Source organism: Battus philenor, unplaced genomic scaffold (assembly GCF_028537555.1).
Source record: "Battus philenor isolate CCGP_79_NKW_IND1 unplaced genomic scaffold, ilBatPhil1.0.hap1 SCAF_19, whole genome shotgun sequence".
NCBI classification, from domain to species: Eukaryota; Metazoa; Arthropoda; class Insecta; order Lepidoptera; family Papilionidae; genus Battus; species Battus philenor.
In genome coordinates this window covers 8,602,348-8,616,253 of record NW_027181681.1, presented here as the reverse complement: position 1 = coordinate 8,616,253, position 13,906 = coordinate 8,602,348, and the positions used below count along the sequence as shown (strand labels likewise).

The window sequence follows — 13,906 nt, the reverse complement described above, 5'->3', positions numbered from 1 at the left end:
GTAATATATAAAAATCACTTCATGTTCTCGAAATAATCCGAGCTAGAATGAGACGAGCTCTTCGCCTGCCACCGTCTGGGCCGGTCACTATTATGATATTCTGTTTATTACCCTGCGACGACGGCGTTATGTTCGTGCGCTGTCTTTTTTGTACCCGCATATGTTCGGATGTGGGTCCGCTTGTGCATTCTGTTTCTCGTTAGTTATTCCACCATGGCTGTCAGCTTTCTATATTAGCTTTATTAATTATGCCATTCGAAATTTAAAATAATACTTTAAATTATGTTACATATAAAACCCATCGTTTTGATAATCGTGCAAATGAAAGTAAAACAACACGTACCGGGTGGTTGTTTATAGGTGTGTAAGCTATAAAGAGGCGAATCTGTAGCTCATTTGCTGTTAATAATTTTATAGACAAAAATCTTTATTTCAGAAATAAAAAAAATAAGGTATTAAGAAAACGCGCTTTCATAAAACAGATGACTACATATTAAACTTCATTATTGATTATCTGTTCTTGCAAATTGTGCCGTTAGACTTTTTCAACGCATTCTTATAGAAAATATAACGAATGGAACATATTTCAAAATGATCACTTTACATTGTTATTGGAAATAGGTTTAAATTTTAAAACAATGGTTTTGTTTAATGACTTTTTTTAAAATTGATCCATTCAAAAGAAGGCATTTCATCTCTTCCCATATTATTTAAATTACATGTTAAAACCGGTTTTAGAACAGAAATTATAACGCTATATGTATTTGCTGGTGTATTGAGAACAATGCGAAGATAGTGCTGTAGTGTTTAATTGTGTGTACTCTCTCTGTAGACGCAAATGCATTGACCCTATCGCTCTAGATACGTTGTCAATTCCGAGAAGAAAGCATGATAAGGCATACGAAATATCGAAAACAACTGAGCCTGTCAATGTGTTTGTTTGCTTATGTCATCGACAAAAATAAATAAATGTCGGATAATAGTAAGAAGTTTCATATCTCTACAGGTTTAACCATCTCTATTTATTTTTGTAATCTTAATGGTTCTTTGTTCAATAAGGTAAAATTTGATAAGGACAAACAATTCAGATAAAATTGTGTACAACATTTTGCCTTGCTTTTGTAACGATTGTTAAAGTTATTTCTTTATAAAGAAATCATCGCTAAGTTTGGAAGTAGGCATAATACACACTGCACATAAAAGAAATCTTGTTTACAATATTTTATCTTTGCGTGTGAATATTTGCAATGCATAAATATTCGAGCTGGACACTTTTAGGGACTCTAAAGATGTTTTCAAGGATAGAATGTATATACACTAATTAAATAGAATGCGTAAATTATTAATGTGATGTAATATTACTAAAACGAAAGTGTAAAATTTCAATTTAAATTAATTTAACGTGAGTTTTTATTTAGAAAGAAGTTTGATATTGCATTTCTGTTTTAATTATACCAACATTTAAATTTAAGGTAGCATAATTTTGATAACTGCGGACATCTACAGCAGGCAATCATATAAAACATAATAAAGTTTTACTAGTTTAGTTATTTAAATAAACAAATTAAGTTACGGAATTCTTTCATTTATTATGTCGGCCTCGCGTCAAAAGCTTTTAGATGGCTACATCAATGAGATAATGTTAACGTCCTATCGCACTGTCACATTAATGGAGAATACGATACGAGACCTATTATGATTGAATTAAATTCTATATCTTTAAATTGGTCAATAAAGGAACACCCACTTTACTTACTAATTTTAATGATATGTAGAATATTTAACATGAGTGCTTGTTGTTATTATTTTGGATATATATAAAACTGTTTGCCTTTTGGTATTTCTAACTTTACTGTTGTAACCTAAACTTCTTTTTAATAACTGTTCTAGGGCTCCATCAGGAGGGCACTGTGTAGACGGGCACGGGTATTGATTGTTTTTACGAACATTGATGATTTCAATGAAACATTTTTGATTTCATCGAATCCACGGGTTCTCATAGAGATCGCATAGAGAGCTTGAGCACATGAATCCCGTTTAGTATTCTTTCTTGAGGGTGCCTGATACCGAACTGGGGTTCGATTTGTAGCAATAATTGGATTATTGAGAGAATTTCTAAAGCTTACATTACTACCACTTCGGATAGCGATAGTGCAGGTAGAAGTGGTGGATTAGACTTCAGCAACGGCTCTATTGTTAACAGAAGAAAATTTGTCAGATATGTGGCGGTATGGTTCATGCAGTAAGTTGCTGCGGAGGCTTAATTTTATTCTGCTCTATAGTTGTCGCATCTTCCGAGAATCAAGCACAAGTCACCGTATCCACAGGCTGTGGTATGTATGGTACATATACGACGAAAGTTACTGTTTGTTTTTAGCAAAATACCGAATGTCTTTTAAAGCATTAGGCGATATTGGATATAAATCCCTGATCTGCACGAAGGTTTTTAATATGCTCGTACTTCAAAGCTCTCGTGACAGGGCTACTTGTTATCTTAACGAATGGATTCGTTATTATGGACCAAGCGAGACATAAAAGGAGATAGAGAAAACTTAAAATTAAGTGTATTTAAAGTCCCTGTTTTCTGAAAGTTCTATAAAAATTAAGCACGTAGAGACACGTTTGAATTATTGAAAAATGATAAAGAATAGTTCTTTTATTTACTCTCCCCGCCATTGTAGAAAAGGTTTTGTGACAAGAGTCAAAAGGCATTAATTGTTTTAAAACAACATCATCGAAACAAGCGAAACAAAATGAGAGTTTACTCAATGGAAAAAGTAGATTTCACTCGATGCTTTTCTACAAAAAGTACGAGTATAGTCGTGCACAAAAGTATAAATGAGTGTTATAACTTGACAGACTATTAAAATAGATTGGTAATCAAATGCCAGTGTCTGTTTTATATCGACGTCATCAAAGTAACACTGAATAAGATAGGCCGGTTTGAAGAGGGGGCTAGGGGTCAAAGTGCATTGACTCTGAATTTATATAGAAATTACCATCACCCCATTGTAATGCCCACCCATCTGTGGAATGAAAGTCCACTTCCTGAGCGTCAATTAATGGATGAGCGCGACGGACGCCACAACCATGAGTAACATAAAATCAGCATGCAAGATAAGTAACGAGGTTAAATCGTTTTTAACAAGCTATTACGTTAGTTTTATAACATAATAAGCTGAATGACATTTGTCAATGTTTATCTCTAAAGTGAGTCACTTTTTATTAACGTTTGTGATGCATTTGTTTAATTCACTTAGACTAAATATACTAATTATTTAAAAAATAAATGAAGCTGTATAAGTGTAATGAAAATATATAAAACTTGTTTTTGTCTATACATAAGATTCAAATCATGCTATAAGTGCAGGCCGTTAGGAATAGTTACTTTTAGATACGCAATAAAATAAATGTCTAATAAAATATTTAATGGATAGTATCAGGGTTGATGGATACATTTTGTTTATCGGTGCACATATACTAAATTTGTTTTGAAATAAAAACGCAATTACCTACATAGTTTAATATTAAACGCATTAATACATAGTAAGTTATTCATATGTCATTCGTGCAAAAATGCAGGTGACGTGAGCATGACAATTGAAAATAATTTAAGAATATATTTAGAAACAATTATTAAATGTAAACACGAGACTTTTGTAGTATAAACTGGGTGGATATAGCGTGATTAGTTACGGTTATTATAGCTTTAAAAGGGTGAATGTGTAGTTATTACACCTATTATCAATCACTTATATGAGTGATCAATTTACTCTGAAATTTCGTAATTTATTTTATCTATTGGAATGCGCCAGGCACATAATTTCATTTAGTACAAGGTCTACAGAAACCGATAGTAAACAATAATTATATTATAGCTATAATAATTATATTTAGTTTTTCAAAACGTTTGTTCTTACTTTATTATCATGACGTTATTAATTATTTCTGTAACGATTGATTTTTGGATAGGGTGTACCATACATTGACAAATAAGCTGTATTTACCCCTTTAAAGCTTTTATGCCAATAATCAATCACGCTGTTTAAATTGTCGTCACTAGATCGAAAACCGTAATGTTATGCGCGTCACTATACGAACTAGCGCCAAAACCGCTAGCCGGAAATCAATACTTTTTAAAAGCCAGCTCCGTTGCTTCCGAGGTCTTTTAGCTTGTTAAGGGAAGTCGGCTTTAACGATACAAAGGATTAACAGGAAAACCATATCCGCCTCCTTTTTAACACTTTTATAGTATCATACTTTTATTTCAATAGCACCTCTATTCCTGTCATCAACACTCGATAAAAATCACTATAAAATTATCAACAATCGTACAGGAGTGGTTGTATGCAATGATCTACGGCAAATGTGAACAAATATCTTGATAATGTATAGTGTTAACATTTTATATAAAAAAACTTTCACGTGAATAGTCGATGGAATGTAGCCAGTTATGCCGCTATTTTATTCATGCTATACTGACATAGTAACATAATATCAATGACCACGTATTACATTTAAATAAATTTTCGTCGTTTTTGTTTATATATAATCTTTGATGAAAATTATTCTAGTTCACTATGTCAATACTGGCTACCTGAGACTATATATTGTTTTTTCCCTAACAATGAGTTAAATATAGTTAGCTGTAGGTGTGAAAAATATTAATCGCATATTTTAAATAAAGTTATTAACATTTTGCCGTTTCGTTGAATCATCGTACTCGAAACTTCGCAATAACTTTCAGTTTTCGTTGAGTGTAACTTGAACATAGCACTTGAGGATATTAAGGCGATTAAACAGAATACAAAATGCTTGTAATTGAAGCGTCAGCTTCCTGTGCCTATTCACAAACCGCTGTAGGTATATAGATTCGTTTGCGACGTTGCCCATGGAATACAAATGATTCAGATATCACGCGAGCGTGGAAATTCCTTTCGGTGCGTACGCACTGACACTTTTGCACATAGCGGCTCAATTTTTAATTCTTATTTGTTTATCGTTTCATTTTTAAACTGGCGTTAAGAACGATTTAGTTTTTATTTTACTGTAGTTTTTATATTTTGCCTGATATTAAAATATTGACGAGCGTGTGGACTTTATAAACGGATTAAATAAATAAAAATAATGGTGGTAATTTAATTAGGATTTTGCATAACTAGGTAACAGTAAAATAATACGTAATTATAGACTGATAGAACAAAAAAACCATGCAAATCTGCATCGTGACACAAACTGTCAATATAAAAAATGTGAAAAAAAAAACAAAAAATAAAGAGACCGAGATTTTAAATGACCCAGTCAGTCGCCACCATTAAACTATTTTTAAAAGTATAGTTACGGATAATCAGAAGCATTTATGTTTAATATTAAAGAAATTGTGCATACTCTGCACTTGTACCCAGGACTTTTTTAGCTAAATTGTTATCTATAATAATCCCACAGTTTACGTTAATAAACATCTAAACGAGCGCGATTATAAAAGTATTTCTATTTTAGTTATAAAAAGATATTTATAAAAGTTGAGAAAGATCAAAATACATTAAATACTTATTAAACATTTACCATTTTCAATTTTTTTTTAGATTGGATAAGTATGTATATTTAAACGGAACAAGAGAATAGACTTAGCTATAATTGCTTACCTTTACGCGCGTCTTGAAATAAGTTAGATCGTGTTTTGATTTTTTTTTATAAACTGAAATGAAAAATATATGTTTTAGTGTCTAAAATATATTACTAAATAAATATGTCCCGTAAGGTTGTACAGTAATATTAAAACAGAACAAACGATAATATAAAAGATGTTAAAGAAATAGATAATATAATCAAATATTACTCAAAATTAATGTAAATGTGGGTGCAAATGTAACAATCAAAATTGCCGATTCGAAAACGCCTAAACCAACATTGTACGTCTCTTACTAACACTGTAATAGGTTTATAAAGGTCACAATATTTTTTGGCGGCATGCGCTGTTTCTCTTGTTATATCAAAATATTTCAAAATTTATCGATTTTTTTATTGGATTCACTATGCAATGAAAAATGGCTCGTAACTCTTATACTTTTTTCTTTTTTTTATTGTCACTAGAGATAGCCTGATATAATTAATAGAGGCAAAATGGTTTTATTACAAAATTTTCCTGGAAGTAATATTTAATTAATTAATTAATATTAAAATAGAAGTCCTAACATTTTTTTACTTTTAAATTTTGGTCAGTAAAACCTAGATAAATATTTGTTATTTTATTTAAAATGTCCGTGTAAAATAATATTCATCAAAATATTTATTTAAATCTGCAACAAGTATGAGTAATGTTCGTGTCTCATGTAACTTTATCATGTTACTCACCGCAAGTTAATTAATAGCATTGTTGCTCAAACTACTACAAATATCTTATAATTTAGAAATGTAAAATTATCTTAAATTTAAGTTTACGAAAAGATACAGATTTTACAAATTACATTATATCGTTTATAGTTTAATTTTGTGTTCGATGCTCAAAAACTTTTAATTAACTTTTTAAAAATAGTAATTGTAGTAATAATAGCGGTTAGGAAATATTTATTACCATTAATTGCCGATACTACAGACACGAATCATTTTTGATTGATTTACTCATGATGGATGTTATTAAAACATCAAAATAAACACGAAATTACTTATTATTGTTATTGTGAAATGAAGTGTACCGTTTGGAGGGGTTACGTGCACTGACTCGTGACGTCCGGCGTCCGAGTTACCTAAGTTCCTTCCCAATCAACACGAGTTTGTGCTCAACTTCAACAGTTTCACTAATGTCCGAACGCATTTCCCGATACATTACATAGTTAACGCTGTTTTCTATTATAAAACTCCGGTTCGATTTGCGAATTTTTCTTATTATTGCAGAAAAACGATTGTTCCTTACATCATTCACAAAACGAGGTTTGTATAATAGGTTGGCACTTTTGAGTGGAAAGATATTAATAGGAGTTTTTATTACAAGTATATTAAAAAAAGTGGTTTTAGTTTGTGTAGAATGTAAATCAATTTTTATTTTTATTGTACTTATGGACGTATATTATCTTACAAATGACATCACCGCTATTTGTTTTCGAAAATAAGAGTATATAAAGAATAAAAACTTATTGTAAGGGTGTGAACATGTGGTATATAAGTGGTAGAGGCAGGAGGTGCTGTAAACGACGACGGAATATAAAAAGATTAAAACACTTGACATTATTTTATATATTATAATTTATACCTTATGGTTCTATGTCATTAATACAGTAAAACTTAACACAATATCAATCCATAATTGCAATAGTTTGTGCGTGGTAATTGATAAATTATCAACCGCCAATAATAGAAAATTAAATAAATATTAATATTATTTATTCTATTCTTTTATTTTTTTTTCTTTAAATAAGTTTTTTTTGGTGGACTACGCTTCCCACTTAGGGGTTTGAAATATAGCTTACGCCAGAATCTTAGACGTACTACATATTCATGTGAAATTTTATGAATATCGGTCTTGCCGATTCAGAGGAGTATGCCAATTAACACAACGAAATGAGAATTATATAGATATATATGGATTGATTTCCGTTTAAAATAAGCAATATATTCGTAAGAAAAAATTTGGAATTATTGAATATGTCTGTCTGCACTTTTATTTCAATGTGGCGTACAAGACTGAGTGTTATGACGCAGTAATTGCGTGAATAACGCTGTAGCCATGGCGTCCCTGCGCCGCGACGTCGCGACACTTGACGCCGCCCCATTCCAACCCTGTTGCAATTTTATATTACCTAGAACAGGGGATACTTAAATGCTTTTAAATTTTATTGCTTAGTGTATAACAACTATAGTTATCTGCCTCTAATTTTAGAATTTGTTTTGTAATTCGAATAGCTAAGCATTTTTAATAAAACCTATGTTATTTACTTATATTGCACGCACAGGAATCCTACGCTAACATTAATCGTGTTATCGATTTGCTAAGGTTGCGAATGTGCTGGAAACGCAATTGAATGACATTAATTTGATTATATATTTTTTGCTAACATCACACTCGATTCATCACGTATATTTATTTATTTAGATCACTGATATTGCAATGTTCGCATTAGTTATTCTATTCATATAACATAGTTTATATGTTAACTTTAATACTTGTTGTTTTTGTTATAGATATTTATTACCAAACTTTTTAATCTTTATGTCTCTACTCTTATTAATAAACTATATTACATGTGAATATTACCCTTTATTCTACCTACTCGTATATTTCTTTAACTATAAAAGATTTATTAATTTAACAACTGTAATTATTGTTGTGACACTTTTGTGAAATTGTATGTAATTAAAATAAGCTAACTATTATAGCCATTTTAAATAATTCAGTTTTTTTTTTTTAAATGCTAGGGTCGCCTAATTATTGTATGAAGACACAGTTATATTACATGTTTCGTGCTGTTTTAAAATAATTTACTCTTGGGAAAATAAGCTAGAATTAACGAGTCCAAGGACCTTTTCGCACGCGACCGAACTTTGGGTATACATTATTCAAGCCAAATAGGTCTACGTAGAAATATTTAACGAAAGGGAAAACATGTCAGTATTATTCGTTCGTGTGGCCTATACAATTTTTAAATTGAAACAAAATGTTATAACTTGTCGCCTACCTGTGCGAACGGACACAACGTGACAAACTATCGCTATAGGAAGCCATTCGAGTCATTGTTCAACAAACTATCAGGTAGCATGACGTCTGTAAAATTGAATACGAGTACAGCCGCATCGAAATGGTTGCTGGAAGATTATCGCGGATTAAAATTCCGGCCCGACGATACGGGTTCGGATCAAGCGATGAAATGGGACAACGTTTTTTTTTTTCAATGAATTGTAAGCGAGGGCACCCGCGTCTAATTTATCCAATAAACGTATGCGGGTGCGTTTGCGGCGCAGCAATGTGACGCATTCACTCATTTTAGTCTTCCTAATAAGTGAGTTCTGTGCATAGCAATAATTTAAAGAGTGACAGTCCAAGCTGATGTCTCCTTGTGGGAGCCCTTGCACCTGGTCACTCCATGAATGGTCCGCAGAAGCAATCTAGGAGCCCGGAGGCTTCCCAATGCAGTGCAATAGTAATATGTAGTGATCGGAGTCGAGGCTTCATCAATAGTTCTCTAGCTTTACTTCCTTAAAAAAGATCTTAAGCTATATGTCCTCTGCGCCCTGAAGTATCTACAAATACATTTGGGCAGCAGTGAGTGTCCAAAAAAACTTTGTAAGGATTGTAGGATTACACACATTACTTACAAAAAAAAATTACTTCCCCAGTCGGTGACCGTATTCGGTAACTAAGATGACTTCGCTGCTCAACTCCTTTGTTCTTTTCGACGCTACCGCGACAAAATTCTCTTAAGGATTATTTTCAATTCGTCTAGCCGGACATAAAGCTCGTCAACATGCGCCGTGTACCGCATAAGTATCGAAGCAGACGTGGGGTAAAACAAGGGGACCATCCGACCCGCCAAGCAGTTCCCCCCACGATGAATCAAATTAATGTAAACAATGAAAACGAACGAATGATTCATTCACATTCATACCGCGTTTGCCGACATGTCGATTCAATTAACTCAACGTTGGTTTATGATGTATTTTTAAATATGTAGTTATGTACATTTAATATATATATATTGAAAACCAATAGTTACACGAATATTGGAATGTCAATTCGATGCCCTTTAATATGATTTTAACGATAAACATAAAATAAATAAAATCTAAATGAGTAAATTAAAAAATTTTTTTATACACCTTTAAATATGTATTCAAAGAGTTCAACATATAAATGTCTAAAGTTAAATTATAGAAACACTATGTTTCTATAATCTAGTAATAAAGATGTAAATTTCAACGTCGATTGTTTGAAACGAAATATCTATGTTTCTTTTATTACAATTTGAGATGTATTGGCCACGGAACAGGGAGATAATTTACGGCCATTTTTACGACAGTTTCCCACTGCCTTTGTTTGCAAGAACTTCCTTTGTAGGCTAAAAATAGAATGTTTTATTACGATAATTTCTTATGCGACATAAATTAGCGCACAAAATAATAACATAAAAATGTATTCGAGTATTAACATGTTTTTCTCATATTTCAAAAGTATTTAAAATTAAATTGTTATTTATAAGGTTTCTTCAGTTGATAACGGTAGATAAATTAAGGAAACACGTTATGAAAACAATTTGCGCACTGATAAATAAGGCTCGTATAGTGTACATTACAGTTCTGTTTTTTTTTTAAATTTCACCCATACGCTTAAAGGCTTTAGATTTTCCTAAGGAGCTCGGCGAACTCGACAATGTCTTAGCCAGGCTGATTGCAAACACGTTTAAGATGACGATGATGTTATCATCATCTGCCCCACTCATCCTCCTAGTTTGTCGTTTTTTGTGTTATTTATTTTCAACTCATTCTTCATGCAATAGTAAAAAATCCCTCATGACTTAAAATCAGGACCACTGAAAGATATCGTAATATTTTAATCTTACTATGAGAACATAAGGACTTTGTTTTATGGTTTTGACTTTGCTTCAAATCTAGCCTGTTCATATTTTTTATAATATTGTGACTTCAGAGTCAAACATTTACAAATGTCCAGTAGGTGTGTTTCTATCTACTTTCAAAACTTTTCGAAATAACTTCTATCGCCACTCGTCTAACGATGCAAATGTTTTGTATTGTATAAACCGTATTTGCACGCACTGTGTTGAAGGCAGTTAGTTTTTACTCCGAAATGTAAACATCAAATCCAATATTGTCAAAACTAAGCAATATTCAAACACATTCGATGTCATGTTTACAGTTCACGTCGTAAATCTGACTTCGTGTGCCGTTCATGAAAAGAAATGGTTCCTTTTTAATCACATTATACTTATTGTACAACAAGGTAAAATAAAATTTTATTTTGAATAAAATCAATTTGTTCTTGATACCAAACTTTACCTTTTCGATAGATAATACAAAATAGCAGCTATTTATATGTTATAATAATAATTAACTACAAAAATGTGGCCGTGTAACGCTATTGATGTATTTGAAGCAGAAATTTCGTTTGATGGATTTATCACGTAAAATAGAAGTTTGCTTAAAAGTACTCGTAATTCGACTTATTCAATCTTATTTTTGTTTTCAATGTTTTCTTTCAAAACGTCTTGTCATAATTTATAAACACCAATAATAAAGCCATAATTATCTCTCATCTATATCCAATTAACCAAATGTTTGTCCTGGATGACATAATACGGTTTTAATGACAATTTACTTAAAATTTGTTACTGGACCAAATATTTGGTCTTAATTGAGAATTCCAAAAGTTAGAAGCAGTATTCATCGGTTGCTATAACTTTGAAATTATGTACTCAATTATTTTTGATGCGCTTTTGAAGCGATGAAATCCATCAGTCATTTCAGCATCAAAAATTTGTTTTTGACAAAAAGCTAATTTTCTTCATCTTGATTATGCAGAGGTTGACTTTCTTGGTACGACCTGTAATAATTCATAAGAAATTATACAAAGTAGAACCTCTGAAGAAATAATATATTCGGGACATATCGGGTTTGTGTAAATATGACCGTGTATCCGGAAACAGACCAACTAAAACGGCTTTCCATTCATAATCGCCACGCCATATATGTTAGTCACGTTGTAGAATATTCTTAGTAATTCAGTCTACTGTTACTATCTCTAAGTTTTGATTTACCGATATCTAGTTACATCTCTTGTTAAATATCCATATGACAACGCTCAAGTTACAATTATAAAACTTGCTTAAAGAATACAATATTTTATTTTACGTTATTTACTTTTATGACATTCATAATGTCTATTTATATATTTATATTGTGTGTAAAATTATCGATATTGATGTATGTATTACACATGTATGTATTTACTTATGTGTTTTTTACGTATTTAAGGTATATTATTTTTATGTACACACTATTTGTTACTTAAAATCGATGATGGGTTATAGTTTACATTGTTTTTGACTTTTTATTTAGTGAATTTGAAGAATAATTTAAAAAAATGAATACGGCATAGAAATGTTACAATGGTCAACGTACGTCAGAACAAAAGGTATCGACGTTGATTGATACATCAGCACGTATTAATATTTAAATGCGAATCCCCTTTATGCCAATCGTGACTGTATTCTGGCGCATTATAACAAGCGCCTGCCGCATTCCTGCCCGCCTCACGCCATTAATTAGGCGATGATGCCTTAACTGAACGCTGCACAGATCCATAATAATATTTAAGGGCTGTTTTGAATAATAAGCAAATGAATCGCTCGGACATAGATTAAAATGATTATTAAAAAGCATTTACAAGTATTGTTAACAATTTATTAAAACAAATAAATTATTAAATCGATACATTAAACGAATGCACCGTATGATAATTAAAGGAATAGTAAGCATATCTTGGCAGAAAGGTTCAGTGGCGACCACGGGCCAGTAGAGACTGCATGGGTAGGCCTAGGAGGCCTAAGCTGTGCCAAATACAAAGTCAAGGTCGGGGGAAATCGTAGGTTGCGGGCAGTGCAAAACCGGTCATGGTGGCGTTGGGGGATGCGGGCCTATGTCTTGCAGTAGGCATCTATCGGCTGATATGATGACGATGATGACATAATTAAATACAAAACTTTTTTAAGCTATGGTCTTTTAGCTTGACTATGAATAACCAAGTAAGGCATCCTTCATGTATCGCTACCGTTTTTTTTAGCGTCGATACCTCTGTTCATAACGACGGTGTCTGGTGTCTGCTGTCTGAAGTGGTTTAGCGGCGCGATCGATGCAACGTAAAAGTAAACAGTTTACCCGCTACACCGTCTGGTATTCTTTAACTCGGAACTATTTATAGATAACAATGGATAGTCTCAATGCATTTGTTTATTATCGTATATACATAGTTTACATACTGCGGACTAGATTAGAAGTACTTCGAATTTTTTTAAAGCTAAATTTATAATTTTATATTTTAGTTCTCGGTGTAAAATGTTATTTATTACAATGTTTTGCAAAACACAATTTAATAATATTTTTGATAATTATATTCCTTTTTCTGTGTGAATCGTTAATTATATTTCGTATAGGTAATAATAAAATATGTATAATGTTGTACATGTAAACATGTATTTGTAAATTAAATCCTTTTATTTAAGTTTGTTTAAAGTTATAAGAATTACTTATCTATTAAGGAATATTATCTATCATGTACTCGTATATAGTATTTTATATTATTTTTCTATCACATTTATCCATCAGCCTTCTTTTTGTCTCTATACCACTCTAGGTTGACTGGAAGAGTATGCCTATAAATAATGCAATAGCGTTAAGAAAACAATTTTCTACACAAAGGTTTCTTAATTGATCTCTATTAAAACGTACCGTATGATTTATATTTGTTTAAATGTACGTTAAACCCCTTTTCTGTTATGTATTATTATCTTATAATTAATAGTTTCCGTTACTATTTTCTTGTACAAGATTTTAACTCTAGAAATTTTGTTCCAGTGGTCTGAATTTCCAAGACTTGATCGTGCGTCAGGGGGCAATCGACTCTCCGCCCAAGACTCCTTTTATCCTTGGTTTCGAGTGCGCTGGAGAGATTGAGCAAGTCGGAGAGGGCGTCACTAACTTCAAGGTCAGTAGAAATAATTTCTTTTAATAAAAGGTTTGACATAAAACTATGAGAATAGACTGTAGAGAGCTTTGTTAAAGAAAACATTAAACATGTAAAGTATGCTAAACATAAAACGTTTTCAAAGATTTTTAATTGCGTTTGAATTAAAACGTATTGAAGCTATAGATTGTTATTGATATCTTTTCTGCAAAAAGATTG

General features: G+C 31.7%; 1 protein-coding gene across 2 annotated transcripts in view; it reads left to right on the top strand.

Annotated features, from left to right (window-relative positions):
- Positions 1-13,906, top strand: part of LOC137921396 (synaptic vesicle membrane protein VAT-1 homolog-like) — a 29,131-nt gene that overhangs the window by 6,524 nt on the left and 8,701 nt on the right. For both annotated transcript variants that reach the window (XM_068764137.1, XM_068764136.1), the window contains exon 2: positions 13,579-13,708. In XM_068764137.1, coding sequence (XP_068620238.1) covers positions 13,579-13,708 — 130 coding nt within the window. The remainder of the gene's footprint in view (positions 1-13,578; positions 13,709-13,906) is intronic.